General features: G+C 37.7%; 2 protein-coding genes and 1 long non-coding RNA gene across 4 annotated transcripts in view; 1 reads left to right on the top strand and 2 right to left on the bottom strand.

The window, feature by feature from the left end:
- Positions 1–2,387: 2,387 nt before the first annotated feature.
- Positions 2,388–11,567, bottom strand: mpi (mannose phosphate isomerase). The gene is made up of 8 exons (XM_034589017.1): positions 11,500–11,567; positions 10,010–10,137; positions 8,033–8,233; positions 7,113–7,254; positions 6,776–6,955; positions 6,073–6,246; positions 5,064–5,272; positions 2,388–3,622 (listed from the first exon to the last, which is right to left on the bottom strand). The coding sequence occupies exons 1-8, from the start codon at positions 11,513–11,515 to the stop codon at positions 3,404–3,406; spliced, it is 1,269 nt and encodes a 422-aa protein (XP_034444908.1). The 5' UTR covers positions 11,516–11,567; the 3' UTR covers positions 2,388–3,403.
- Positions 11,568–12,882: 1,315 nt separating this feature from the next.
- scamp2 (secretory carrier membrane protein 2) lies at positions 12,883–26,543 on the top strand. 2 transcript variants are annotated; one of them, XM_034589023.1, is made up of 9 exons: positions 12,883–13,163; positions 15,778–15,855; positions 16,230–16,316; positions 17,635–17,746; positions 19,491–19,619; positions 20,374–20,533; positions 21,756–21,857; positions 23,682–23,799; positions 24,676–26,543. In XM_034589023.1, exons 1-9 carry the CDS (start codon positions 12,900–12,902, stop codon positions 24,823–24,825), a joined length of 1,200 nt encoding a protein of 399 aa, XP_034444914.1. In that variant the 5' UTR covers positions 12,883–12,899; the 3' UTR covers positions 24,826–26,543. The 2 variants fall into 2 exon arrangements, with proteins under 2 accessions (XP_034444914.1, XP_034444915.1); XM_034589024.1 differs by lacking the exon at positions 24,676–26,543 and adding an exon at positions 22,363–22,415 and having other exon boundaries at positions 23,682–23,801.
- The window catches only part of LOC117763709, a 20,781-nt gene continuing 14,693 nt past the window's right edge, over positions 21,866–27,953 (bottom strand). The window contains exon 3 of the long non-coding RNA XR_004614205.1: positions 21,866–22,018. This is a non-coding gene — a long non-coding RNA (uncharacterized LOC117763709). The remainder of the gene's footprint in view (positions 22,019–27,953) is intronic.

Raw genomic sequence — 27,953 nt, 5'->3', positions numbered from 1 at the left:
ATCCAAGTACAAACGTTTCCAGGTGGACTGTGATGTATAAAGTGAACATTGCGTTCAGGTGTGCATGCACACGGTTTTATAAATCGCCATATCTGGCTTTTGTGCGCACGTACAATTTTAGTATGAATCCCACGCACTGTTTTATAAATGAGACCCCTGGTCCTTTGCGTGAAGTCTGGCCTGGAAACGAGTCGAATTCCCGGCCTGAATTATTGTCCCAGTCCGACAATCCAAACACTCAAATAGGTTTTATACTACCACACGTTATCTCAAATCTCAAGCTAGTTCAGAGTTAATAGGACTAAGGACTTTGCCCCCCCAAAATCTGGATCTTGCATTGATGTCAAAATACAAGTTTCAGGATTTGTTGACTCTTAAAGGTTTAAACAATGAAACATTACAGACAGAACAGAACAAGGAGTTTAGACAGTTAAGGAACAGAACAAGGTTTTATTAAACCACTGTTGCATACACGTTCTCTGCAGTCCCATGCTACAGCATCACCATATTCAAAAATGCTTAACCATGCCCTCACTAGAGAAATAATCCAAGCAATCTTCTAACAATAGATGAATAGAATCATTTAAATAAACCACTGTGGCCTTCAGAATTGTGTGCATATGAAGGACATGAGTTAAAAGAAAAAAAAGAAACTAAAAATCAAACAAGATCTCTGTGCAAAGTACATTATTAAAACTATAAAGATGACTTGAAATAACATCAGTAAGAAAGATGTGCTAGATTAAAGGTTAAAACTCAAAATCCATTTTTTTAAACAGTGACACCTTCAAGACTGTCAGCAAACGAAAACAATTATGAAAGTTAGCAAATAGTTTGTTTTAGTTGTTTAAAGATATGGAAGGATGAATAACATTTCTTTAATCTGCACTGATGTTAACATCTTTCTAGTCTCTTAAACTTCCAACAGTATTAGCACAAACAAATAACTAAAGGGTTAGTGCATTGGGGATAAGCTTGCAGATCAACCCACATTACTGACATGGTCATGAAGTCGGTAAAGGCTTCAGTGGGGTTCGGCTCAATACACTGGTTCTTCATTTAGGTCAAACTATAAAGAAGAGTATTTAATTACTGGTAGGTCGGCCGGCTTCATTCTCAAATATTTGATTCAAGATGAATTATAAAAACTGTTACAAGAAAATCAATGACCTCATGATTGATTCAATTCAGATCGACCCTCGTATGGAGGTTTGCACCATGCTGACATGTAGATAAAACAATGTACCAACAGGTTAAGTGTATAGTAAAGATAAACCACTACCTCATTGATTTTCATAATGTACAGGTAAAACCTTATAATACAGCCAGTTCAGGGATATTTTCTCGGTATGTAATGCCTCATTGACAGATCAGTACAAACAACAAAACATACAAAATCTAAAAAATGTTGCTTCAAATACTCAGAAATACAGACATGTTTGTTCCTATAATAGAAAAACTAAATGCAGCATTTAGTCGTACAAATTTACAAGATGTGGAAATGTGGGCGGGCTTGGACCAAATTTTTTTTTTACGTATGTAACAAGCAGCAGAAGATGCATTCCTGGTTCCCATGTAGTCATGCTTAATGTGACAGTTATAGCTAGAGGCCCGTCCTGTTTTTTTTTAAATTTTAACTTTAGGATTGTTCACTACTTGGATGTGAAGTTTCCAGACCATTAACATGCGCTGATAACTGTTAAAAGCTTTAATACTCCACAGTGTGACTGGTGTGGTTTGTACCACTGTCACAGAAAAAGAGGTTCCTGCCCAGTATTACTGTTCTAAATTAAACATGCACAGGCATCTCAGTTGTATTGCACTATATATTCTCAACTGTTGATATAAGAATGTATTTTTACTTGTTCAAGTTTAAATGATAAAGCAGTTAGATGCACCAGTGATCCTGGGCAGACATGCTTAGTCATCAGCGGTGTGGTGACATAGTCGTACAAGCAGTGAGTGGTGGTGTACTGCACCAGCATGAACGTATCCCCTACTAGAGTCCTGCACCGGGTCGGGTCGCCGACGGGTAACCTGCGGAGGGGTTGAGTAACGTTTAAAAATATTTTCATATAAGTTCACAGGCAGGGGTTTAAAGAGAAATCAGATGAGAATGAGCAATCAGAAATCAAAACAATTGTGCAGTTCTTTTTTTTAACGGATAAATCAGCTAGTCAGCTACAAGGATTTGTTTTGTTGTGTACACCTTCACTTCCATGAAAATAACTGTCACTGCCCACAGGGAAGTCGCTTGTACAGTACATGAAGATGAATCACATCAAAGACAGAAATAGCTGGTGGTGAATACGTTCACAGTAGAACTTTTGCTAGTAAAAAGAGCCACGATGTATTGCCGTTTGACAGCCACAACGTTTAATGCCACAACTCAACCAACGGGAGGAAAAAGAGGCCATAACCCATTTAATGTGAGTGGATGTATATGTAGCATGTGTGTTTAATTACAGGTGATGGGTCGTGTAGCAGGTCTTGATTTGACTTGGTGATAATTGTGGGTAACAGGTCGAGTCTGGTTCAGAGCTTTGTGGGCGTGGGTGTGTGCGGGTTTGCAATAATGGCCCTGAGCAGGACACTGTCCCCTACCCTGGTCTTTTAATAGGTCGCTGTTAGTGAGTCATCTCTGACTGAAAATTATAAGAATGTACAGCAGAAGCTGTGCTTAGAATAAAAAGGGAAACAGTCAGGAACACTGAACTGTTCCCAATAAAAAAAGTTACCTCAACAAAAGGTTAGTTTATTAGTTGTAGAGATTGACCTTCATCAGCAGGTCGTGTTTCCCTTATTGAAATGGAGACGTTGTAGAAATGTTTTTTCTGAGCACAGTAACTAAATGGACTTCAGCTAAGATTGTTTTCTCAACTGCTGATTTCAAGGTCAAGAACTTTAATTCTCAAGATTTGATCACTTGAACGTCCTCATAAACAATCAGGTTCTGTTGTCAGTTTATTAGGTAAACCTAGTTAGAACTTATGCAGACTTATAGTCGTTTTTTGTTGTTTTAGAAATAAACTTAGACTCATTTTGGAGGCTGCAGTTTTGTGTGACACTGAGAGATGTTTCCATTATTTTGTCCAGCCGTTTCATAAAAAAAAAAGAAGGGTCAATAAGAGAAATATTTCTCTGTGCTAGAAGGACATTTTACTGAAAAGTGGTCCTGTTAAAAGACACAAACAGCAGTGAACATAACACAAACTGAACACTATGAACTTCATAAGGTACGCTTTATTGCTGTTTTGTATTGGACTGCATCAGGTCCAATTAGCTAGGTGTACCTAATAAACTGACAAGTGAGTATATTTTACTTTAATTCTAAGTATGTCCTTTGTCCAGCATCCTTGAGCACAGGTAGTATGAGGTTTTACACACAGCCACAGACTCACAACTACAGGAGGCAGCAGGCTCGAAACATGTTCATCCCTGACGGGGAGGTGATGTGCAGGGACACACTCTCGTTGGCTGAGACAAACAGGACGGTGCCCCGCCTCAGTGTGACATCAGAGAGAGCAGCAGTGGAGGTTGCCGTGGCGTCGCCTTCGATGACCAGGATGATGCTGGCACTGTCGACTGGGGCTAAAGTGTACTGCTTCACTGAGGCTGGGACCTGGAGGAAGGAAGGGTAAGAACAAGCTGAGCATATCTGTATATGAAAGATATTACGAATAACTTAAATAATTGTTGATTATACACAGCCTTCTGTGTTACCTTGTGTGAAAATGCCTAAATTCTTAGACTAAAGTAGATCACTTTTAAAATGTTCTAATGATCACAAATGTGAGAATGTTTTATATGAAGTTACATAAAAGTTAATGGATGATGTTTTTATGTGTGAAATCCTCTGACAAGCCTGTTATTAAACCACCTTGCTTGTGCACTTGTGGGTGGGTCTAAACCTTTGAGGCCGTCAAAATCAAGTTGTTTCCACGGCTAGCATTATGATGTCATAGCAGGAAAACTGCAAGTGCAACAAGTCCTGTTGTTTGCTGCATTCAATGCATGTTTAACAATTGAAGGTATTATGAGGGCTGGCTTGGTGAGACTGTTTACTAGAACAGTCCCTGACTGTGTGTTGTAAAAAAAGTGTTTAGACATGAAACTGCACAAATAAATATGGTTCATTGAGCTGCTTCAGTTTCAGGGTCCTATTCTGAACATGGTGGCTCACACACTCATGACTGACTTGTACAGTTACGGCTTTTTTAAACCTGTATTAAAAGTTTGTCTCGGTGATCAAACCAACTTGGTAACTGCTGTCAAAAAGGCCTGTTGACTCTTTTTTATATTAACAAAATAGGTTGGTTAGGTAGGATGGTTTACCTATCTCTAAAATTTTACAAAAACTGTATTTTTTTCTCTCTTTATCATCAAGCATTTTATTTTCTTTATCTGAAATGTTGCCATTTTATTATTTATTATTTCATCCACTACACTTGTTTTTTTCAGGTTTCAACAAGTTAAATTTATGACATATTAAGACTTTATTAAGACCATAATGAATGACAGTTAAGACCTATGTGAAGTACAATAGATATAAAGGAATGTCGGTCTCAGAATTTTTTGCACTTCCTCATAATTGAGGACAAGATGACGTAGCCGAGTAGAGAATGATCGTTATCTTGCTAACTACAAGCAGAGTTGGGAGGGTATCCATCATCTTTCCCACAGTCAAGCTGAGTGTAGTTATCAGTTCCATGTTGGTCTTGTTTGTAGTTTTATTACAGCGTGCTAATATCTGTATCATTGAGAAAGAACTACAAATGCTTGTACTGCAAACAGAGACATTACAACATATGCATGTCACCATTAACATATCTAAGACCTAAACATATTTAAGACCCAGCACATAATATTTTCACGTATTAAAGATTTTTAACGCCTAAAAAAATATTACATACATTTTTTATCTTTTTTTTTTAGACTTTTTAAAGACCCTGTGGAAACTCAGTACACAACTGATGGGTTTTACTTTTTGTAATCACCTCTCACTTTTCATCCTGGAATGAACCTACCACATCGTAAACACCTAATCGACTGAACATTCCTACCTGTATCCTCATGACGGTGAAGTCTGGCACTGGGGGGTCATACAGTGACACACAGGGATCTGAGGCGTCCTGGACACAAGGGAAGATTTTGGCGCTGGCCGGGGCAGGGCTGTAGTTCAGCATTTCACACAGCGTGTTGACGTCGATGTATTTCGGTGTGAGACCGGCTCTCACAGTGTTGTCTGAGCAGGCCATACACTCGATACAGTCTAGATGGATGGATGAATAGACAGAAAAGGAAACAGAGCTTTAAATAAGCAGACTGAACTTTCCTTCTTATTGAAAAATATATGATCAGATACGATCTTGGATACAATCAGCCTGAGATGTTAAATGACTTCCAGGAGCTATTTCCTCTCCTCCGCTGCGCTCATCTTCTTTTATAGTTTGAGACCTAGCACTGAGTTTGTGTCTCTGAAAGACTGACACCAAAATATCATGTTTCCTGTTGATACTTTATATATCTGAAAAGGATTTTATGGCTTATGCTTTGGAAATCCATGATGTGACTTCATCATTGCTGGGTTACACCCTCAAGAATTGCCGTTTCTGTTTTTTTTATAATTTTTTTATTTATTTAAATCTAATTAAATTTCAATGTCTTGATAGACACAGAAACAAAGTTACTATCTACTTTTATTGATATTATGTATTGTCTGTACTTATACAGCATATTTAGTGAACTAAATCTATGAGTGTGTGAAATTTGGTGCAGCTTGATTGAATTTAAGGGGATTGTGTGGCCTTGGCGGAGGTATGTGTTATACTGAGTGTAATTCTAATTCATTGCTGGTTTTTGGCTTTTCAAGGGGTTGGCTGACAACAAGACAAATTCTAAAATAATATCAGTCCTATCCTTTAATGCTTCACCTGCAGCTTTCCTGTCATACAGAAGCACTGCAGAGAGTGTCAACAGCCACATTCTACCTATGTACTCATTCTATCTGGTTTGGATACAATCTAGTACGCTAAATCTCACTTTGAACGTAAAGAAATGGCACCTGCTAACCTCCGTAAAGATAAGCATGAGGCTCATTGGCTCCCAGGAACATGGCCTGACCAGGATCCAGCGACACATGGTTGAGGAAGTAGATGGAAAAGCAGCCAATGTCTCCAGGATACTGGGAATGGAGACGGAGCACCAGGTCACCGTTGCTGCTCGACGTATCCTTCCCTGCTGCACCTGCATGTGTCAAACATCGTCAGTAAAACATGTCAAAAGTGCTGAATAACTGACAGGGGCTTTTTTCTAAATGTGTTTTAAAGCCCTATTTTTAGGAATATAAAATGTTAAATGGATTGCTCTCAAGATTGTCTCATTTTTGTGCAAACAAAATTCTATGCTGTATTTAGCATTGTATATAGTATGTAGTATGTAGTATGTAGCACACATTCAAAGCAAATCCTAAATTCCATTATATATGTTCCACAGACGTGTACAGAGTAAATAATTCAGTTCAACCAAAATGATCTATCTTAAGGCTTTTTTACATTTTCAATGTCTGCTCTACTGTAGCTACTCCAACTGAGGTTATCTTTGAGTAAAACAGGAGGCACGTGCACATCTGTGAAAATGGTGGGTAACAACTTAATGCTCCATGCAGTCATTTGAAGTGCAAGTGCTGATAGTGAGTCAGCACTGACTTAAGCTAATTAAACCCTAGAATTCCATTCGTTTCTTGCTCATAAGCTGGTTTCCTGAGTGTCCTCACCCTCCTCCGTGACTCTCTTCACCAGCATGTTGAGCTGGTCTACAAACACCTTCTTCTCACAGTTCATCATCCTGGTGAAGCACTTCTTCAGAACCTGGCCTGTACGTACTGCATCTCCCATGCTGCACCGCAGCTCCACTGACGAGTCGTTACCCACCAGAGCATGGAACTCTGGGACACCTGATGGATGCGCACACACAAATGCACGAGATATGAATAAATCTTTTATGAAATATTTATCTACTGTATATAAAACTATGTCATCTTGTATGCCTCTGCTCCTCCAGTTCCTAACCGAAATCAATCCATGATCACCCTATGGGACTTAGGGACTCACATTTAAGGAATCCCAGGATCTCCTCCACTGGTCTGAAGCCACAGAGGCCCTGGAAGTGGGTGAGCGCAATGGCCATCTCTGGCTTGTGGTTGTTGTCTGGATAGTGTTCCGGAAACTGAGCATGGAGACGAGCGGCTAACTCCTGAGCAAACGATGATGACAGAAAGGTCAATGGTCACAACCTCAAACAAACTGTGCTAAATAATGTGGCATACAGTATGCTCAAAATATTACTGTGCCTGCAGTTCATCGTAAAACAATTCAAACCTTGTTTCTAAGGATACATGTAGATTTCTGCACATCACTATCTTGGTAACTGTTGGATGGCAGTGCTTAAATTTGTCTTCAATTATTTTGAATGCCCTTAATTCCAAATATACATTTCAGGACACAGCATTATAAAAATGTGATAGTTTAAAATGTGTTTAACGACTTAGGATTTTAGACGAGGAATTTAGGATTTTATCGAATTTAATACTGAATCGTAATATACGTTTTAAATTGCAGAGTAAATGTGATAATTTAATGCACCCCAATATATAGTCCTCTTTTCGTAGTAAAGGCAACAGGTCTTTAAATATTAGCATTGCGTTTTTATAAAGTTGTCAAAGTTGTGTTTTGCTCGCATCAACTAATGTACCCTTGGGTTGTTGCTCCCTCTGGAGCCACAACTTGTATTTATACATATGCATTAGTACCCCGCCCAGACCTGTAAATAGACTAAAGTGTAAAATTGTGAGTAAGAATGTCTACAGTTGGTGTGAACTCATAACATATTGTGTGTGGTAAAGAATAACATGGTATATTTAATTATTCATGGAATACTGCTGATTCAAACATAGAAACTACTAAAAAAATTTTATCTGCTAAACAGTGTCCCGGTATTTGAACATTGTGTAGGTGTGTGTTTGTGAACTCACTCTGTTGGGGTGGGCCTGTATGGACAGAGCTGTGTTGACAGAGAGCACTTTGAAGAGGAAGGGCAGCTGACCCTGGAAGGTGTCCTTAACCTTGGAGCCCAGACAGGCAGGGAAGTGGGCGATCCACTGGCCCAGTGTGGTCTGCGCAATCCTGTTGTCTTTAATCTGGGCATCGCCTTTTGGGTGGGCGCCCATCCAGAGCTGAAACAGGAAGCATTACTCTGGTGTTAGTATATTAGTTAGTGTCCTGGGTCAGTCCTGAACTTCTTTTTTCCAGGGACTCAGTAGGACTCAGAAGACATGCACCCTGCATGTCTAGGAGCCAAACTTAATATTTAGCCAATGTTGGTTAATTGTTTATTTAGGCAGCAGATATTACCTTTATCATAACGTCTGGGTAAGAGGGACAGGGGGTGTGGTTTCTCTTTTCTTTTTCACAAGTTTAATTAGTTTGGCCGGTTACATACAAAAAGCACACAGTAGGACTCCGATATTTTTCTGTTGATCGTCATGTTTGCTATAAGTTTAAGTGTCAATAAAAGCTACAGAATGCATCTTTGACTCGTGGATCCTTTTTTGATGAGTGACGAGCTGGTGACCTGTCCAGGGTTTACCCCGCCTCTCACCCAAAAACAGCTGGGATTGACTCCAGTCCCCCCGGCACCCTCAAGGAATACACACAACAGATAATGGATGGATGCAGCATCATTACTTCTATTAGTATCACTTTTACGGCTACACAACTGTTCCTAGTCTGGCTTTCTTATTTCTCCCTCTCTCTCTCCACCATTGTACTCAACCCAACTGGTCGAGGCAGGTGGCCGCTCAAACTGAATCTGGTTCTGTTGGAAGTTTCTCCTTTTTAAAAGGGAATTGGCCCTTTGTGGGAACTGTTGGGTTTCTCTATAATATTGCAAGGTCTCGACCTTACTATTTATGTCAAGTGCATTGACATAATGTATGTTGTGATTTTGCGCTCTACAAATATTAATTGAATATATGAAAGAGATTACTGAAAGTATATACATTTAATCTTTCTTTGTTGTATTTACATATTTCTGCTTTGTAAATAATTACTGTCCTGAGCAGTAAAGATGCACACATGCTTTATGTCCCTTTATGTCGTTTCTTAACATGGCACAGACATGCTGAACAGTATGTTACATACTGTGGTGCAGACATCCATACTATCCCTGCAGATAACCATGAAAGCCAATGGGACCAACCACTGCATGTGACGTTAATGTGGCTTGCAGTGTGTGAAAATGTCAGCACTGCCATAACCTGAACTAATGACCTTCAGGACGAACCATGCAGAGCTTGTGTAGCTAAATAAAGAAAAGACATATGACAGGCATGAGAACGAGCCACTCAGCCAAGATACAGAGCAACACCACCACATTTAAAACCCGGACAATTAAACTAGTTTCATACTTATCATTTCGTCTGTCAAATTTGGGAGGAATGATGCATCTTTGTACTGATGTCAAGTGGGAACACTGGAGCAAAATGTCAAAATCTGAAAAGTCTGTTCTTGTGTTTTGTAACTGACCTACAGCTGCTGTTGCAATAAAATGAAAGCTACTGATCATACAACTTTTAACTCATTCTACCTCCAGTATTATTGGTCCAACTTTTACTTTGTATATATTAGTCCAGTTACAGTGACAATCATTCAACCACGACTTATATGCACTTGATACAATACATCCGTGTTTATGATTACCAAGGTGAAGTGCCTTACTCAAGGACCAGTCTGGTGATATGAACCAGACCCTTAATCAGAAGACGAGAATGTCTGCACACTGGTTGATGTTTCAATAAACAAATGTATCTTACCTCCCTGGTGGGTTTAATAATAAAATAAGTTTAAGGGAGCATCAACTAGTAGGCTTACATTCTCGTCTTCTGATTTTTGTGTTTTCAAGTTTTGATGTACGTGCTTTGATATACTTTCTGAATGAACTGGTACCTTACCTCTGCATAGGGCTTGCCATCCTCTATCACGGCGAGCGGATCTCCGCCACTCACCAGTTTGGCCACTTCGCTGTCCAGCCCGTTTTTCCCCCATGCATAATTCTGCACGGCACAGGTCAGGGGAAACACTGTGGAGGGAACAACTGTTAGTGAGCAAATGTAATATCAAGCTACAATGATTAGTTTATTAATCAATTGGTGGCTGGACACAGTTAACTTGCAAATATCTTAATCATCAATCTTATTTGTGGACATTGGATGGTTTTCTTGTCATATGTGATTTTAAATTGAACATATTTAGGTTGTTCATAACTGGTTGGATAATACTGGATAAAAACATATGTGTAGATGTCAAATTGAACCAGGTAACTATACAGGCAGATGTATCTATTGTATTCACACATTTCATAGACAAATCAATTGAATGAGAAAAAAAACTGCAGTTTATTAAAGAAAACAACATTTTGCCCAAATCCAGTATATTCCGGTGTCTCCGTTACAACTAAAAAATCCCAACTCTCTTTAGTCCCACTGCTGAAGTGTTGATGACAGCACAGAATATCTCTGCAGTCAACATGAAAGTGGACTGTACAATAGGTTTACGGTCGGAAGAAGACAAACATCCTTTAATTTTGTACAAGAATCTGAATTTGATTTAAAATGTTTGGGTCAGATGTTGAATATGAATTTTGAATGATAGTCTGCTGTCAAGCCAAATGACTTGCTTTGTCCTTCCAAACTGACGCCTGCCTCATTATGTGTCTGTCTCATACAGGTTCCTGACAATCATGTCTCTCACACTTTATAAATATATATACATGTAATATTTAACGACAAAAACTTAATCCAAGGGTTTCCAATATCCTTGCAAAATGTTAGGGTGTTACAATGGATGGCATTTGAATAACAGCCAAACTCCTAAACCAGACCAAACTGCAAATGAGAGAAAAGCACAAAGAACATGTATCTCTGCTCCTGCACAGTGTAATAACAGGTTAGTTCAGTGAGGTATGGCTCATTTACACAGACAGGCGCAGTGTGAGTAAATGTATATCCTCGTTTTAAATCAGTAAATACACAGATTCCACCAGTGATGCATTGCATTGCAGTGTCAGCTGACTGACCCACTAAGCAGCTTTGCGTTCGAGTGTGTTCGCCCGTTCGAATCGACTGGGCATAGAAAGGCTCGCATAGCTGCAGATATTTCGTAAACGTGGTGCCACAGGCCTGAGCTCCATGTAGCTGCCTCCCTCACACAGTGTATCTGCGTCGTGTTATCTCGCGATCAGCCGGCTGAGCTGAGCCGAGCGGGGCTGGGCTGAGGATGCGGATGCTGGCTGACAGCGAGCTGTTAGCTCACCCACACCAGGTTACAAAGCTTCCTCCGGTACCGTGTGGTGTGTGCGGACCTGTGCACCAGCAGCTAACTACGCGTTCATGGATTAAAACACGCGAATTAAAGAGTGACTGAAGGAGAAAATCTCACTCACCTCTCACTTCCTCCATTACTGCAACGTCGGCTGTCAGTCCGCCAGTGACGTCACGGGCCTCCCGGTTTTCTGTCCAAATAAGACTCCGGACAAACAAAAACTAAATACATATTGTTATTTTACTTTTTTTGGACAAATCAATATGGGTGACTTGAAACACCTTATTTAGTACCCTATACCAATTCGAATCAGTTTTTAATCTTTATTTTTCATCTCAATTATATTTATATTTTTTAATTTGTTTATTTCTAGTAAATTATACCCATTCAATGTTTACGCCATGTTTCTTATTTGTGTAATTGTTTACATCTAAATTTAAATGTTATCTATATTTGACATGTTAACCTTCATTTATTTATTAATCTCTGTCGTGTATTTTTCATTTGTTTATTTCTATTTTAACAATTTGATGTGTTTCTATTTGTATATTTGTTTACCTTTAAATGGTATCTGTATGTTGATATGAGTTTTATTTATTTATTAATTAATTAATTAATACATGTTTCCGTTTTTAATCCCAATTGCAATTTGTATATTTCTCTTTTATTATAGCCATTGGATGTGCACACCTAGTATCTTATTTGTCTTATGGTCCTATTATTCATTTATTTATCCATTGTTTTTTTCAGGTTTATTGCTGTAAAATGCTTTTAAAGAAGATTAAAAAAAAGATTAAAAAGGAGTGAATAAAATACCACTCAAAATCATTAAATAGCTTTTTCAATCTTTTTTTTCTTTATTCACGGTAGGTTTTTAGGACAAAATCAATTTATTGTTTTAAACAGTTTAGGTGCCCCTTTCTGCATGTAAACCCTGCAACATTTTTTAAATTGTGTTCAATTATTCCTAGATGCTTTTAAATGGACTAAGTTTTTTTTAAGTTACTATGATGATTTTTAATATATCTATTTTTGACATCAATTTAAAGCCTGACATTGCCAGAACCATTCACATCTGTAAAAGTGAATTAAGATGAGCTGCTGACTGGTCTGGTTGGAAAAAAACAACACAAAAATAAACTGCTGTTGTCCTTGGATAACAGCAGATGTCACCACAGATGACACCACAGGAGCAGTATGGGGAAATGTTGTGTTTTTTTCTGTAGTTTTTTTTTACCCGTTTGAAGAAATGGTCACCATTTACTTCAATTGTATTGGATTTGGCTGCAACGCTGTTGAAACAGTGTTTTGTGGACTCAAACACTTCAAGCTTCCATCGGCAGAGTGGTGAGTAGATAATGAGTGCACTTTTATTTTTGGGTGAACTATGCAATTAATGTTATATATTACAAAATTATGTATTGACTTTATTCAATACTTAAATACTCAAAAGCGTGAAGGGTTTGTCTTTAACCAACATCTACATCTATCTACAGTACAGAGCTCCACCTTGAAGAATGAATGAAAACACAGGCCACAGGGGGCGTGCTCTGGTTTGGACGTGCTTACATGTGTCAACTGACGTACACGTCACTGTCCAGCTGTCTGAGTGCGCATGCGCAGTCAGCTCCATTCGAGGAAGTGGGTAGGAGACACAACCGCAGCGCCAGGGAGGAGAGAGTTGTTTGTTCCCCGCTCACAGAGGAGAGACCCGCCGCCTTCTTCAAAATGTCGGAACTTGACCAGAACCCGTTCGCACAGCCCGCCGGTGACAACCCCTTCAATGTAAGTGTGTTCGCAGTTTGTTGGTGCTGACATATTCAATAAACGGAAACTTGCTGATGTCGGGGCGGGACCTACTGCTGCTGCCTTGAAAGGCATTCGGCGAAGCCGGCTGATTGACAAGGCTCTAACCAATCAGCGAGCTGTGCTAGAGAATGGGGCGGGGAATCAATTGCGCTCAGTTGCAGGAAGTTAAATTGTAGACTGTGAGGAATGTGTGTCAAACCTTTTTAGTCACATTACAAGTGTCACTGTTCACTTTGGATGAGGAAGGAATCATTGTGAGGAATTTCTAAGATGTTGAATGTGATGTGATATATCATATTTGGTATGCCCTTCTTGACACAAGTTAATCGTAACTACAGTTGTCAGATAAATGTAGTGCAGGAAATAGGACAACATTTTCCTCTGAAATGAGGTTGAGTAGAAGTTTATAAATGGACATTAATTGTACTGCCAGTTAACTATCCATACCTACGTACATGCAGTGGTGCTGCTCATATAATTTATAATCTGCAGGATGTAGCCTCCAAGTCCAGTCTACAGAAAGCACTGTACCCTCATTGTGGTTGTGCCCTAAAAAGTATTCATTTAAGAAACTAGAATTGACATTTTTTTGGCCATATTTTCTTGAAAAATGAAAACAGTGATTCAATAATTAGAATTGTTAATTTATTAAAGGTCCACCGTTCTTGTGTCTATTTGACGTTTATCTCTGGAGCTCCTGCAGCAACAGGTTGGTTAGTCAATCAGAGGAGAGGCTTCGGGCCTGGCTTCTTTTTGGGCTCAGTGTTTCTCCACTGATTGGCTCACTGTTTTGAGTGACGCAAGGCCAGACAGATGGTTAACATCAGACAACAATTTGGGATATGTTTCAATCTGATTGTATCATTGTCTACATAGTGTTAACATTGTTTTTTAATGTGGGCCTCTGCGGATTTAATATTGCACTTCTGTAAAGGTTGGGCACATTAAAGGAAAAATTATCAACCGAGAAGTAGCAATGGTTGTGACACCCCGCTTCAGTCCCAAATATGAGTCAAGCTCCAAAGACAATTCAGAAGCAAATTAATGTCTTTTAAAATCAAAGACAGCAAATGATAGAATACAAAATCTAAAATCTAAATTAAGAGCATATGAAATTTTTCCCATAACATTACATAACACTGTGACTTATACAGTGGTGCAGAGTGTGTTATAGTATCAGGTGCACAAATGCTGTGACGTCAGTGGGGACCTCTGTTTGTCTGCTGGGTGTGGAAGTGGCTGAATAAATAACCTAGTAACCCAGCTGTAATATGCTTTCAATGCCATGTTGTGCACTTCAACATGACCCTGTTAAAGCCTGCTATTAAAATATTAATATTTTTCAAATTTTTGACCAAATAATTAGGACACTAAAAACTCAAATGTGTCCCCCCACCCCCCTCAATATGCTGTGTTTTACGAATGTGTATTTCTTTAAGTTGTAGGATTGTGGAACTCGAGCGGCTTAATTTGGTTTAGTAGCAATATTCTACTGTAGTTATGAAATGTTTAATTCAGCCACACCCAGGTATTCAAAGGGTATAACAATAAATCTTGTTTCCTGGTTCAGAGATACTTAAAATTTTAAAGCCTTTTCAGAAAATAATGTGAATAGAAAAGTGTGTGTGTCGCCACTACTAGCTTGTCCCAGCTTAGAGATTTAATGGCAGTCATCACTTTACTTATAGAGTTCTTAATTCACTGACATGCGTCATCAAAAGGAATGAGCAGTTCTTCAGTCGTCAATCAGCAGGATGTTTTTCTGGCCTTTCCATATGGTGAACTCATTCTGCTAAAGTTTTGAATATCTCCATAGGCTGTGCTGATCAACAAAGAATTCTCCCTTAACAGGCATAATGTAAAATAAATCTAGGGGGATGATCACTTTAACAAGTATATAATGTATTTTAAAGTAATTTAAGTTTAGGTTTACCCAAATGTTAAGTATTAAGTATAAACTGTAACGTCATCCTCATGTTTTCTGCTGGGAAGTTTTACAGGTGTGTCGAGACAGGATAAGTAATGTTGAGTGAGGCAACAATTTCAGTCAATGAATGTTTACCAATGGTCTGTAGCTGCCTCCTGTTAAGAAATTCGTTTTTCAAAGGTAATGATTCAACAGTACCTTCAGGGGTTACTGTAACAATAGCTGGAGGTTATTGTACTTCACTTTTACAAATTGGTCACAGCAGTTTTTAAAAAGTTTACTTTACTTTTACATTTAGTGTTTCAGGAAATGAAAGTTCCAAAGGTCTTCTTTTGTGTTCTTCAGAGGTCAAATATCTCAGACTCAAGTTTAGGGTGAATTCAAGTCAACAGGTGCAGCAGCGTCTGGTGCTCTCTGCAAGGAAAGAATTCAAAAGTTAATAAAGGACTTTCACAAAGTGAAATATGTTTCAGAATTGACACATTTTTATCTTCCTTATTAATAATATTCCTTAGCATTCCTTCTTATTTCTTAAATGACGTTTTTGTTCTGTTGTTTTTCACTTGTTTGCTTTGGTCTTTGTTTGTCTTTGTCATATGTATAATTTTCAAGTTTGGGTGTGTGGTGATGAGGATGAGCTGATGGTGACGTGTGTTTTTTCAGGATCCTTCTGTCACACAAGTGACGAACTCCAGTATAGAAACAGTTGACCAGTACAACCCTTTCCCTGGCCATCCCACAGTAAGACTTTTCAAAACTGTTGCATTATCTTATTTTGCTCTTTTATTTTTGTCTCACTCCTTCTCTTCCTGTTTTTTATCTCCTCTTTCTCCCTGCTCATCTCTGTCTTTACTTTTCTTCTATCTTTTCTTCTTTCTCACTTTTTCTCCTCTTGTTTACTCATTATTGTCATCGCCTACTCACTGTTTTGTCAGCAAGTTTTGGATTTGTTCTCTTCCTTCACCTTTTTTTTTTTACCTATTTTCTATCCTCCTGCTTTGTCTTACCATTTGCAATTTTAATTCGATTGACTTCCTCCATTCGCATGTTTGTCTTGATCTTGTTGTCACATGCTCATACACCTCCACTGTTTTTTTGCTTTTATTATTTTTCAGGATGGCCTAGCGAGTAACACAACTCCAGCCGCCACCTCTCCCTACCAGCCTGCTGTGTTACAGCCATCTACAGAGCCCAGTCCACAGGTGCGTCACAAACTCTCCCCTTAACGGCTGCAGTAGAAATAATACTATGTTGAACTAGAATGGCATTCAGTAGATCACATACCCTTGCCAAGGCCCAACAATCCCCTTATATACAATTAAGCTCAAACACCAAATTGCACACATTCATAGATATTGGTTTCCAAAACTTGCCAGATTTTTTTAATATCAAGATACACAAATTATTCCTTGGGAAAATAGTGAAAAACTAAAAAAATGCCCTAAGTCGAATTGTTACAGAAGGTAAAAAAATTCCTGGATCATCCGCCTGATCTGGATCTGCAGCAAAATTTGATGAGTTCTTCCCTGATCCATACTGCATCCTTCCAACAAGTATTGTGGTAAACTGTCATGAAGTTTTCGTGTGTAATCCTGTTAACTAACAAACAGACCAGGGCGAAAGCAAAACCTCTTTGGTGGAGGTTATTAGATTACAGGACAGTATTTCCTTTTATCAGGTGTCATAAACTGTATATTTTATTGCCGCTCTGGGCCCCAGGTGCCCATGGTTGTCACTAATGCTCCTAGCTCCTCCCACCAGGAAACCCACACACACACAACACACAGGAAAAACTGACAGGGAGGTGCAGGAGTTGTCACCAAGATAACAACTCAAAAAGAAAATCTAAATAAAGTAGGTAAAATAAAAAAAAATTTCAGGGGAAAAAGGTCACAGATTCATTCCTCTTACAAGGGTAATTTTTCCATGAATGAAAATACATAAATCTTGTTGCATATAAGAGAATCCGGCATTCAACAACACACTAACGGGTCTATTGGGAGAACTGCAGTTTAAGACTCTTAAAAGGAAGTTTACCACAAATGTTATTTCTGAGTCTCGACTGACTGCTAGGTGAAGTGTTGACGAATGAAATGGCCTGTCCTCAGTGTGGTTGAGGTTACCGTCAAGCACAGTGACGACCAGAAACCATTGTGTAAGGCAGGAGGGCAAGATCCTGGTTAAGGGAAAGCTAACACACCCACTCTAAAACTGAAGGACCATGCTCTTGAATAAAGATAGGAATATACTCATATAAACATCTGTAAAAGAAGCTCAGAAAGGCTTTTGTCATCTAATTGTTACTGTGTAATATTTATTTTACAGTGGTTAATCCCTACTTCAGATGTTAAATATAATAAATATTGAATATGTGCTGGCTGATATTTGTACTCCTTGTTACTTTGGATTATTGCTTTGCAATATGTCTAAGCTCCTAATTTGTGTGTACTGTGGGCTGCTGATATGTCTGTACATCTGATATGTTTGTTTACTTAAGTGCTTGTGACTCTCTCCACTCAGGTAGTGGCTGCTGCAGCTCAGGCCAACTTGCTGAGGCAGCAGGAGGAGCTGGAGAGAAAAGCTGCTGAGCTGGACCGCAGAGAGCAGGAGCTCCAGAGCAAAGGGCCGACAGGTCATTAAAGACAAACCCTCTCCTCTCCTCTCCTCTCTTAAAGGGATAGTTCACCCTAAAATTAAAATTAACTACTAATCTACTCACAACTGTGCTGATGGAGGGGTGGGTGAAGTGTTTGAGGTCACAAAACACTTTTGGAGTTTTAGGGTTAAACAGTGTACAATTCAATACAATTGAGAATACTCGAAACGGTGTCATTTACACTAGAGGTGTACATCTTCACTAGCCTCACAATTCGATTCAATTACGATTCAGCAGTCAAAGATTGTCGATGCATATCGATGCATTACAATGTCTCACATCCACAATTTTCAAAATTACTGCACATTTCTAGCTGCTTTTTCATCAGTTAATACAATCAGACAAATATGAACTCAGTTTCTATTTAGAAAGTACTTTAAAAGAATTATAGACTGTTATTACAAGTGTGCTTTAATTTACAAAATATGGTTTTCAATTAAAAAAGCTGACTACAACAGTAAGTGTATGACACTAATGACGCTAGTGTTCGTCTCTGTCCCTCTTCACACACAAACTGATGACCAACTGTATTTAGTTATGAATCAATGATGTTGGATCATGACTCCGGATCGTTCTGGTCACTTTAACCCTGATGTCCTGTCTGTGTGCTTCACGTTACGTCTCGTGTTGTGTAGCAGGTTTAAACATGTGTCTAATAAATTCTAGAGCGAATCAATCAAACAAACACAAAGTCAACGTCAAGTACTGTACCATCACTGAACTTGTGATCAGTGACAGTGTTTAATGTTAAAGGACGACTACAGATGTTACATCAACTATAACTTTTGTTTTATATTTACATGGATTTTAAACCTAAAAACTACAACGTCCTCAAAATCACTGAATTGTGGTCACAGATTCTTAATTCAGATAATTTTTTCCAAATAAAGACATGCCAAGTGTACACATACACATATGCATACACATAGATTAACACATACATATGCATAAATATACGTACACATATATGCGTAAATATACATGTGCCTATACATAGATGTACACTGACACATGCACTTAGATATACACATAAATACACCCATACTTGTGCACACATACACATTCACTTTGATATACACACATACACAGAAACAGACACATACATCCCAGATGTTAAAATTGTATTAAAAAAATTGTATTTATTTTTTTCATATCTTTTTACATTTAATATCTTTATTTTTTTACCATTATTTTCCACCTCATCAGTTTAGAGTTATTCCAGATGGATGTTTGTCATTAGTTTGACAATTAAATTAAAAACAATAATTTATAAAAAAGAAATATTTGAAAACAATGTTGTATACTGATATGTATGTGGAGGTGGCCATATGTAGATCCATACATCAGCTATATTTGGTAGAGTTTAGTGAGTTAGGTTAGTTTTTTTTTGGCCAAATGTTTTTATGCGTTTATACCAAATTTACAACCAAAAGCACAACTTGATTAACAGCAATATTCGGAAAATACCTCTTTTATGCCACAATGCATGGAAAATCTACCAGTTGTGTTTGAGTGCATGGGTACTTCTAGAACTGCTGTGCTGCCTAGTATATGTTGGCCAATGTAATATCCATAATAACCATTATTAAGGGACATCATCTATCCTACCAGAATAAATATGGTTCTGTTTATTGACTCCCGCCTTTCGGACAGTGGTATATTTATTTTAAGACAATGAGCTTCCTTTCTAACAGGGATGATATTGTTTCTATGTTGACAGGTAAACAGAACAACTGGCCTCCACTACCCAGAAGCTTCCCCATCAAACCCTGTTTCTATCAGGACTTCTCAGAGGAAATCCCTCCCGAGTATCAGAGAGTGTGCAAGATGATATATTATCTCTGGATGTGTAAGTACATAAATAATGACATGTTTGACTTAGTGCGCTAGCTCTGAAATGTAAGAGGAAATTCATATTAGTCTTCAAATTTTGTACACAGAGAGTAACTTTTATGATTTCAGTGGTCAAAGGTCACCATGACTTCATTTGAGTCTGGAAAAAAAAAAATGTATGTTGACTTAAACTGTACTGGTTGGCAGACGCATACAACCACAGGAGGTAATACTAGTTGTATATTAGCATTTTTACTCTTATATACAGAAAATGGCACTTGAGATGTCACACCATTCAACATTTTAAAACTTGTATTTAACTTAATTTTGCACCAACATATATTGTGTTTCAATAAATGGCACTGGGGTTCATTGGAACTGTAATCACTGATGTTGTGATTCACAGTACATAAATACGCTACACATGCATTCTGCTAACTCATGATAATGTGAATCATTAACATTTAAGGGTTAGGTTTTTATTTTTTTTTGTTCCTTGAGATTTGAGTTTATTAGTCCTCAACTAAGACTGTTAACTTCCAGTTCATCTTGTTTGAGTCCAGTTTGGGTGTAGTACCTCTTAACAATGCATTGTTTGATAAGAGCCTCATAACAGTCACCCGAATGTAATGACATTGCTAATATTTATTACAGTTGTAATGGAGTGGCTTTTGTTTATACACTGTGAATGAAGATTATGCTGATATTAATGTTATTATTAATCGATTGATTGGGTGATTGACACGTGGTTTTCTTCACTGATTCATCAGTAAACTGTGTGACCCTGTTCCTCAATCTACTGGCTTGTTTGGCTTCGTTCACCACGAATACAAGCCACGGTGTGGATTTTGGCCTCTCTATTCTCTGGCTCATCCTCTTCACCCCCTGCTCCTTCCTCTGCTGGTACCGGCCCATCTACAAGGCCTTCAAGTGAGTCTGTCAGCTGTCAATCTTTGATACATATATCGTTTTCAGACATGAACTCCGGAGAATGTTTGACATTATCGCAGGAGAATGTCTGAAAATGTCTCGCATTCACATTTGGAGATTGCAGCAGGAGATTCTGTGGTCAGATGCATTCACAACAACACAGAAAACTCCACAGCGCTCAGTTGAGGGGTGAAGCGTCATTCAGGAGGCAACGTATTCATTCCACTGCGGAGATCACATGTTTTCATTTACAGCACATTATCACCAGCGTCAGCCGTTATCACCAGAAGCTCTCAAATCTCGTTATCTCTCCAAGTTGACATCTTCACTGGTGTCTTCTACGCAGTGGTGGGTAGAGTAAACAGAAACAGTACTCACTTAAGTACTGTCTTAAGTATTGTAACTTAAAAATTATAATGATTCAAGTAAACGTAAAAGTACTCATAAAAATAAGTAGTACTTGAGTATGAGTAAAAAAGTATCTCATAAAAAACTACTCAAGTATTGAGTAACCTCATTAGAGTGTATTGCGTTCAAACAGGATATTAAGAGGTAATACAAAGTGCACATTGATTGTAATTGATAAAGTGACATATTCACCAGTTCTTTGGTTGCCACCAGTGCTTTAGTTACAGAAAAGTAGTGAGAAGTCTGTGGCCCAATGTAACGGAGTAGAAGTAATTTTTTTTCATCATAAATTTAACTGAGTAGGAGTAAAAGGTATTCTGCAAACCAACTTCTCTCAGTAGTAGAATTTATTGAAAAAACTACTCAAGTTCATGTAACGGAGTAAATGGAATGTGTTACTACCCACCTGTGCTTCTATGTGTATCACACCTTTTTTATTCTGAGATATTTGTATTCCTTTTTTCTTTTTCTTTTCAGTTTTGCGTCTGTCGCGTGTTACGAACATCCTCAACACGCCCATTCACTCGCAGTGAACTCTCCAGATAATCTCCTGCTGTGTTCTCACATGGGCTCACTCAGACATTATGCAGAGTTTCAACTAGGGGGCTGGCAGGAAAAACTCAGACGCAGTAACAGACTTGGACATTTGCGTTCTCACATACAGCGTCTCCAGATAATTTGTGCTTCCTTAATAACAATGTATTAGATGATGAAGTCATCACTTTAATTTTTAACCGGGCTACATTTCTTTGAGAATATTTGTAATGAATAAAATGTAATGTTTTTAATAAAATTTATGCTTTCTCATTTTTAGGACTGACAGCTCCTTCAGCTTCTTCTTCTTCTTCTTCGTGTTTTTCTGCCAAGCGGTGATCTCCGTCATCCAGGCTGTAGGTATCCCCCATTGGGGGAACAGGTGAGTCACACACTGTATGTTTTTGTTGTTAACATTTAAAAAAAATGAAGTTAATAAATAGTTTGGATTGATGACTCCTTGATCCTCAATGCCTTTAAAATGTGCTCCAGGTTTGGGAGTGATAAGCCAGTTGTTGTCTTGTGTATCTTGCAACATTTCCACTTTGGTTAGATAAAATTCATATAATAAGTTAAAATATTAATTTTTAGATTGAACCTCTAAATTAAACTATTACACATCCTCGTTTGAATAATTAACACTTATAATATAACAAAATTGAACTAAGAATTTATTCACATCCAAATAGTTGAATCATCTGATCATGTTAATGTCTATTAACTGGATTTGTTGGTAATTTAAACTTTTCTCAAATGATTCAAGGTGGTTCTCTGTTTATTGTGCCTTGCCTTAAGTGTCTGAATTACTACCAGTTAGGTGGCCTATAAGCTGCTTTCCTCTTTCTTTTCTTTTCTTATTTTCTACATTCTTCCATCTCTTCTGACAGAGACTTTCCATCCTTCGTCTCTAGCCGGCCGCTCTCTGTCTGCTGCTAACTCTGTAAGTTTCTGCTGCCTTCTGCTGCCTTCTGCCAACACTCGTTTTCTTCTCGCTTCTTTCACATAGGATTACACGTGTATTTTGGTTTTCGGCAAAACAAGAGAATTGGTAAATGGATGGGCTTCACACTTTATCAGTTCACACTCGCGTGTGTGTTTCTTTCTTCTGAATAGACCCAATTTTTTACACAACCTTTTCAAAATGCTGACACATATGATAATGTTGTGCTAATGAGCCAAAAGGTTGGTTATTTTGTTATTTGGGAAACTTAAACTAAAGTATAACTTAAAAAGAAGCTCCACATTTCTCATTTTAACACAGGCAAAAAGTGTATCGTCTGATATTCCTGCGCTTGTAATTTTTACTTTATTTTCATAATATTCCAATTTTATTCTCAAAATCTGCGTGCGTGCGTGCCTTTCAATTTTTACATTTGATCTCTCATCTAAAATGTTATATTTCAACCCGAAACCGTGTTGAGCCTCTTGAGTGATGACACAAAAAGGAAGGCAAGGGGATCCTTTCTTGTCTTTTCATATTTGCCAGCGTCACATTAGTGAACTTGCAGCTGTTTCTGTGCTGATGAGATGCAAATCACAAAGCCACGTTTTAACTACTTATTCTAATTAACAATAACAACAAAAGGGTTTTAGGGATATTAACATGAAAATGTGTTCAGTATTTTTTTTAAATCATTGATTTATTATATATTGTTTGTTTATTTTTATAACTGGGATTAAACTTGTTTTAATTTTTAAAAACAATGCATCACAAGACAATATATCACAGTCAGTGTGTGTGTATATATCAACTTTATTAATAAATTAATGAATAAACAAAAATAAGAGAAGACGCGTGAATACTTGTCCTCATCTTGTCACCACCAATGTTATTTATTCTAACAGTAAATAATAACCATTACTATCATCATCACTTAGACAGACCCGTGCTTCTCTTATCCCAAATCAAGCAACATGCACACTTTCTATCTTGCACATCATTATGGTGTTCATATTTCATGTTTCATTCATTTAGTGATGGGAATCTTTTTTTCATCACAATTTTATGATTGCTGACTTTCATTTTCTTCTTGCATCTCAGCTTTTCATGCAGCTTCTTCAAAATCTTTTTCTATCCCTCAATCTCTCATCTAGGACTCATGTAAACTGCATGCAAGTGTATGAATGGATCATAATGTTGAAGATGACCTTCAGTTCAACTCATGTTGTTAATGAGTTCATGTAAAATGATGTTTGTTGACTCTAGCGGTTGGATCACCGCCTTCACGGCCCTCAGCGAAAACAAGCCAGTGGGAGCCATCATGATCGCAGTGGCCATCCTCTTCACAATGTGCGCTGTGCTAACTATCATCCTGCTCAAGATGGTGAGAGTTTGTTCACTTTTCTTCTTATTTTCAGACTCTGAGGGGACTTTGTTTGACCAGGATGAATTAAGTTTTACAGGTCTTTCATTTTATCTTGATCTTTTCTAAATTAAACGCTTTATATTTGCAGAAAAAAAAACTTGTTTTCACTGTCGTTACTGGGTAACATTTAATTGTATAGATCCGGTAATTTCCCATATTTAATTACTACAATAGGATAGGAAGATCGATACAAATTGGCACTAATTATAAAGGCAATGGAAATTGTGTTAGTTGCTACAGAAAGTCTCACTTGTTTTATTGCAGTTTTTAAGAAAATTAAGGATAAAAATTGGAGTTTAGTTGAGCAACTATTAACTTAGGAGCAAAAAGAGCTTTTGGTGAGGATTCTTTTCAGATGCAGATCGGTATACATTTGGACCAGTTAGTAGCATGATGGTTTAGAGTGAAGGTTGGAAGAGAGGTGTAGTTCCAGTAGCTATATATTAATTATCCAATTTCTAATAACAACCACAAGACGTTCACATGATGTTTAATGATAATTCTATTATATGATGAGCACAGAGTAGCTTTGGTACGAGTGAATGAGAATGATGTATTAGGACTATGTTGAAAAAACAAAATCTGAGATTTTGAGTATAAAGTCATAATTTCACAAGAATAAAATCTGAATTTTAAAATATTAGCTTATGGGTCATTTTAAAAAGGGGGATATCAGAAGATCACCATTTTGTTAAGTTATACGTTATAAAGTTAAAGGTATTATTGTCAAATTTGCACCACCTTATCTTATTTGATCATATATCAGCATTTTGGGTACAGCATTTGTCAGGGGGCCCCTCATCAGTCATTAGCTCACGCTCTTCTCCTCTTCAGACCCACAGCTTGTACCGTCGTACTGGAGCCAGTTTCCAGAAGGCCCAGCAGGAATTCTCACAGGGCGTCTTCACCAATAAAACCTTCCAAACAGCCACCGCTGGTGCAGCTTCTGCCGCCGCCCAGGGAGCCTTCCAGGGAAGCAACTAATGGTAGACCGAGCTAAGATGAGCTCCGTTCAACAGGTCAAGGTCTATATCTTTTAAGGTTTACACAATTAAACTAAACTAATGCTGAATCATTGAGGGAGTTTATGTTCACTGAGACCACCAAAGTAGCAGTGATCATTCCTGGAATATTCCTCTGGGAGCAGCTCCTGCCCTTCGGAGCAAGTGGCTGCAAATTATAATTTAACCTTATAATGTATAGACCTTGAGCTATGTGAGGCTAAGTTATCCTTTCACCATCAACGCACATGCAATTCCCCATGTTAGCTTTGCTTTTCACACTCGGTGTGTCTCCTGCAGACTGACTTGGTCCAACACTGATTGAAGGGCAGTCAACGGGAGAGTAAATTCACACGTGGAAAGCAGGAATGAAGTTGACTGATTGATGTCTCAGTGGTTCCTGGCTTTGTATATTTTGTGTGCACTTTTTGGCAACGCTCTTCAGTCTAATGTGTGTGTGTGTGTGTGTGTGTGTGCGCGCGTGTGTGTGCGTGTGTGTGCGTGTGTGTGGGTACTGGCATGCTAGTCACATACTGTATATTCACATGGGTGCAGTATGCTTGTGTTTTTTCCACGTTGATGGCGGAACCTGATCATGTAATATAAATAAGATGAAGTGTTTCTGTGTGTTTGATTTCGGTCTTGAAAAGCATTTCTTTATGTTTTTGAACCCAGTTGGAAAACTTTTTTTTTTGTGTTTATGTACTCCAAATATCATTGAAACAAGTGAGACAACAGAAGAAATAAATCCTGTGGTTAATCTGTGTGGCCTTACAGTTTTGGATAACACTCTTTACTGTAACTATTCATTTACATCTGGAATGATTAAAAATACTAAGTATGTTCCAGCAGCCTCCCTCATAACTTTCAGGCTTTAATACTTTGCCATTATTTTTTTTACATGTGTCTTTGACTTCTGTCTGGAACCAAAATTCTGCTTTTTTTAACACCCACCGTAGTATCATGTAATTGGTGGAAGTGCTTTACAGTGAGTCAACTGTTAGTAATTTAAGATCACTAGAGTCTTATTCTTCATTTAATTCATTTAAGTGGATGCTAATTTATTTTGAATCAAAGCAATAAACTGATGTTTTTTTTTTTCATTATGATAATAGTAATGTTTTTTCAAAGTAGCTTCAGTCACATCTTCGAACAGAGGCCTTCCTTAAGAGGTGCTTCTAAGCAAACCAAGCAACACTGAGTATGAAAAATGGATATTCCCTATAAAATACATAAATTGACATTAGTCCATACAGAGTCGATCGTTTGAAGTAATTCACATTCCTCTCATTTGTATCTGTAATTAACGGATCATATTTTCACGTACTTTCTAAACATTTCATCTCCGAAGAATTTCAATACACAAGTCATCGTTAAGACCACCAAGCCCTAAATAATCTGAGTACTGATGTATTTTTTTCTGCGTGATTTCTTATTTTGGAATGTGTTTGACTTGATGTACTGTTTTAAAACTTCAGCTTGGATATAATATGTCAGCTTTTCCTCAAGTTCCTAACTGCAATCTCAAATCATCTGTGTGTTGTTACAACAGACGAGTGTCTAATTTAAAGTTCAATCTTACATCCATTATAAAATCACAGAATTACACATCTCTGAAATGCATCGTATTAGGAGAACAGAAGTCAGTGTCTTTTGTATTTCAATACTGGATATAGCATCTAATAAAATGCTTTGCTTTCATTTAAAGCTGTAATTGTTTTTTCTTTATCACAATCTATGATTACAATCCATTTAGTATAACAAAAATCTTTGTATAAAATTGTAAGCATTCTCTTGATGAATAGCTCCTTTTTACACCGGCTCTTAAGGTGATAATGTTGCAGAAGTGAAGACACGTCATGAAACCGGCCAACAACTCACTCCGACTTATTTCTGCTGAGCAGAGTTAGAGTTGTTCTGCCCTCAGCTGAGAGGATGTCTTGAAAAAAGACAACACCACATCTAAAACATACAGTAAACAACACAGACATTATTGGCTTTAGATTATTTTAGGCCTTTACTACCAGTTCCCTTCTGCTCTGTTTAAGAAGGTTGAAGGAAGAGGAAATGAGGACCTTTGTGACTGCTCTGTGTCTGTGGGGGGATTCTGCACTGAAACTGCTGCTTCAACTATCTGTCACTCCACCTGCCTGTCACTATGTTCCTCCAGCCAGAATAAGTGCAGCTACTTCCCATTAGACATGGCCATCCGCAGCTTCACTCTGCTAACGCTAATGTTGGACAGTCAGTTTTTATTACAGGTCAAATGTGCTGCAAATTATTATTTATATTTTAAATCAAAGTTTCTATTATTAACCCTCTATTACATTAATTATTACTTAAACATGCTAAAAATGTTTAGATGTGTTTGTTAATTAAATGTGCTCATATAATAGATATCTTTGAAAAATATGTGTTTTTTAAAGGGGGAGGGGTGGATGTTTAAATATTGCCATTTGGCATCAAATCCCAATTGTAATAAGTACTTTAAAAAAAAAATTTTTTAAAAGACATTTTCGTTGAAAACAAGACCAAATAAATGCAGTACCCAATATTTATTTTATTTTTATATATTTTATTTGTTATTGTTATTTTGAATGTATGGTCATATTAACATTGTTAAAAGAAAAATACATAAACACTTGTAATGCGACACAGGCATAATTTCATGAAACACATTCTCATTCAATTTCATTCATCATCAACATATTATCCACACAATTTCAAATTTAATTTCACAATCCAACCCCTCATATATAAATACACACACACACACACACACACACACACACACACACACACACACACACACACACCTATAGTGCATGGTGGATGCAGCAGAAACATTTATGTTTTGCAGGCAAGGTCGTAGTAATGAGAGAGAGGGTCACCATCTTGAGCATACTACTTACCAACCATTCTAGTTACTAACCACCCTGTGGTCTGTGCAACCAGGCTAGCAGTAAGTGATTTTATGTGAATTGACGTATTGTTCCTCTCTTGCTGTGGAATAAATATCATCATACAATTTAATTCTGTAAGTATTATCAACACAATTCAGAAACATTCATATATTATTGTTTACTGCTGTAATTTGTCAGTGTGGGGTTA

The sequence above is a fragment of the Hippoglossus hippoglossus genome, chromosome 6 (assembly GCF_009819705.1).
Source record: "Hippoglossus hippoglossus isolate fHipHip1 chromosome 6, fHipHip1.pri, whole genome shotgun sequence".
NCBI classification, from domain to species: domain Eukaryota; kingdom Metazoa; phylum Chordata; class Actinopteri; order Pleuronectiformes; family Pleuronectidae; genus Hippoglossus; species Hippoglossus hippoglossus.
The sequence above is the reverse complement of the archived record's forward strand: the minus strand, read 5'-3'. Positions and strand labels throughout refer to the sequence as shown.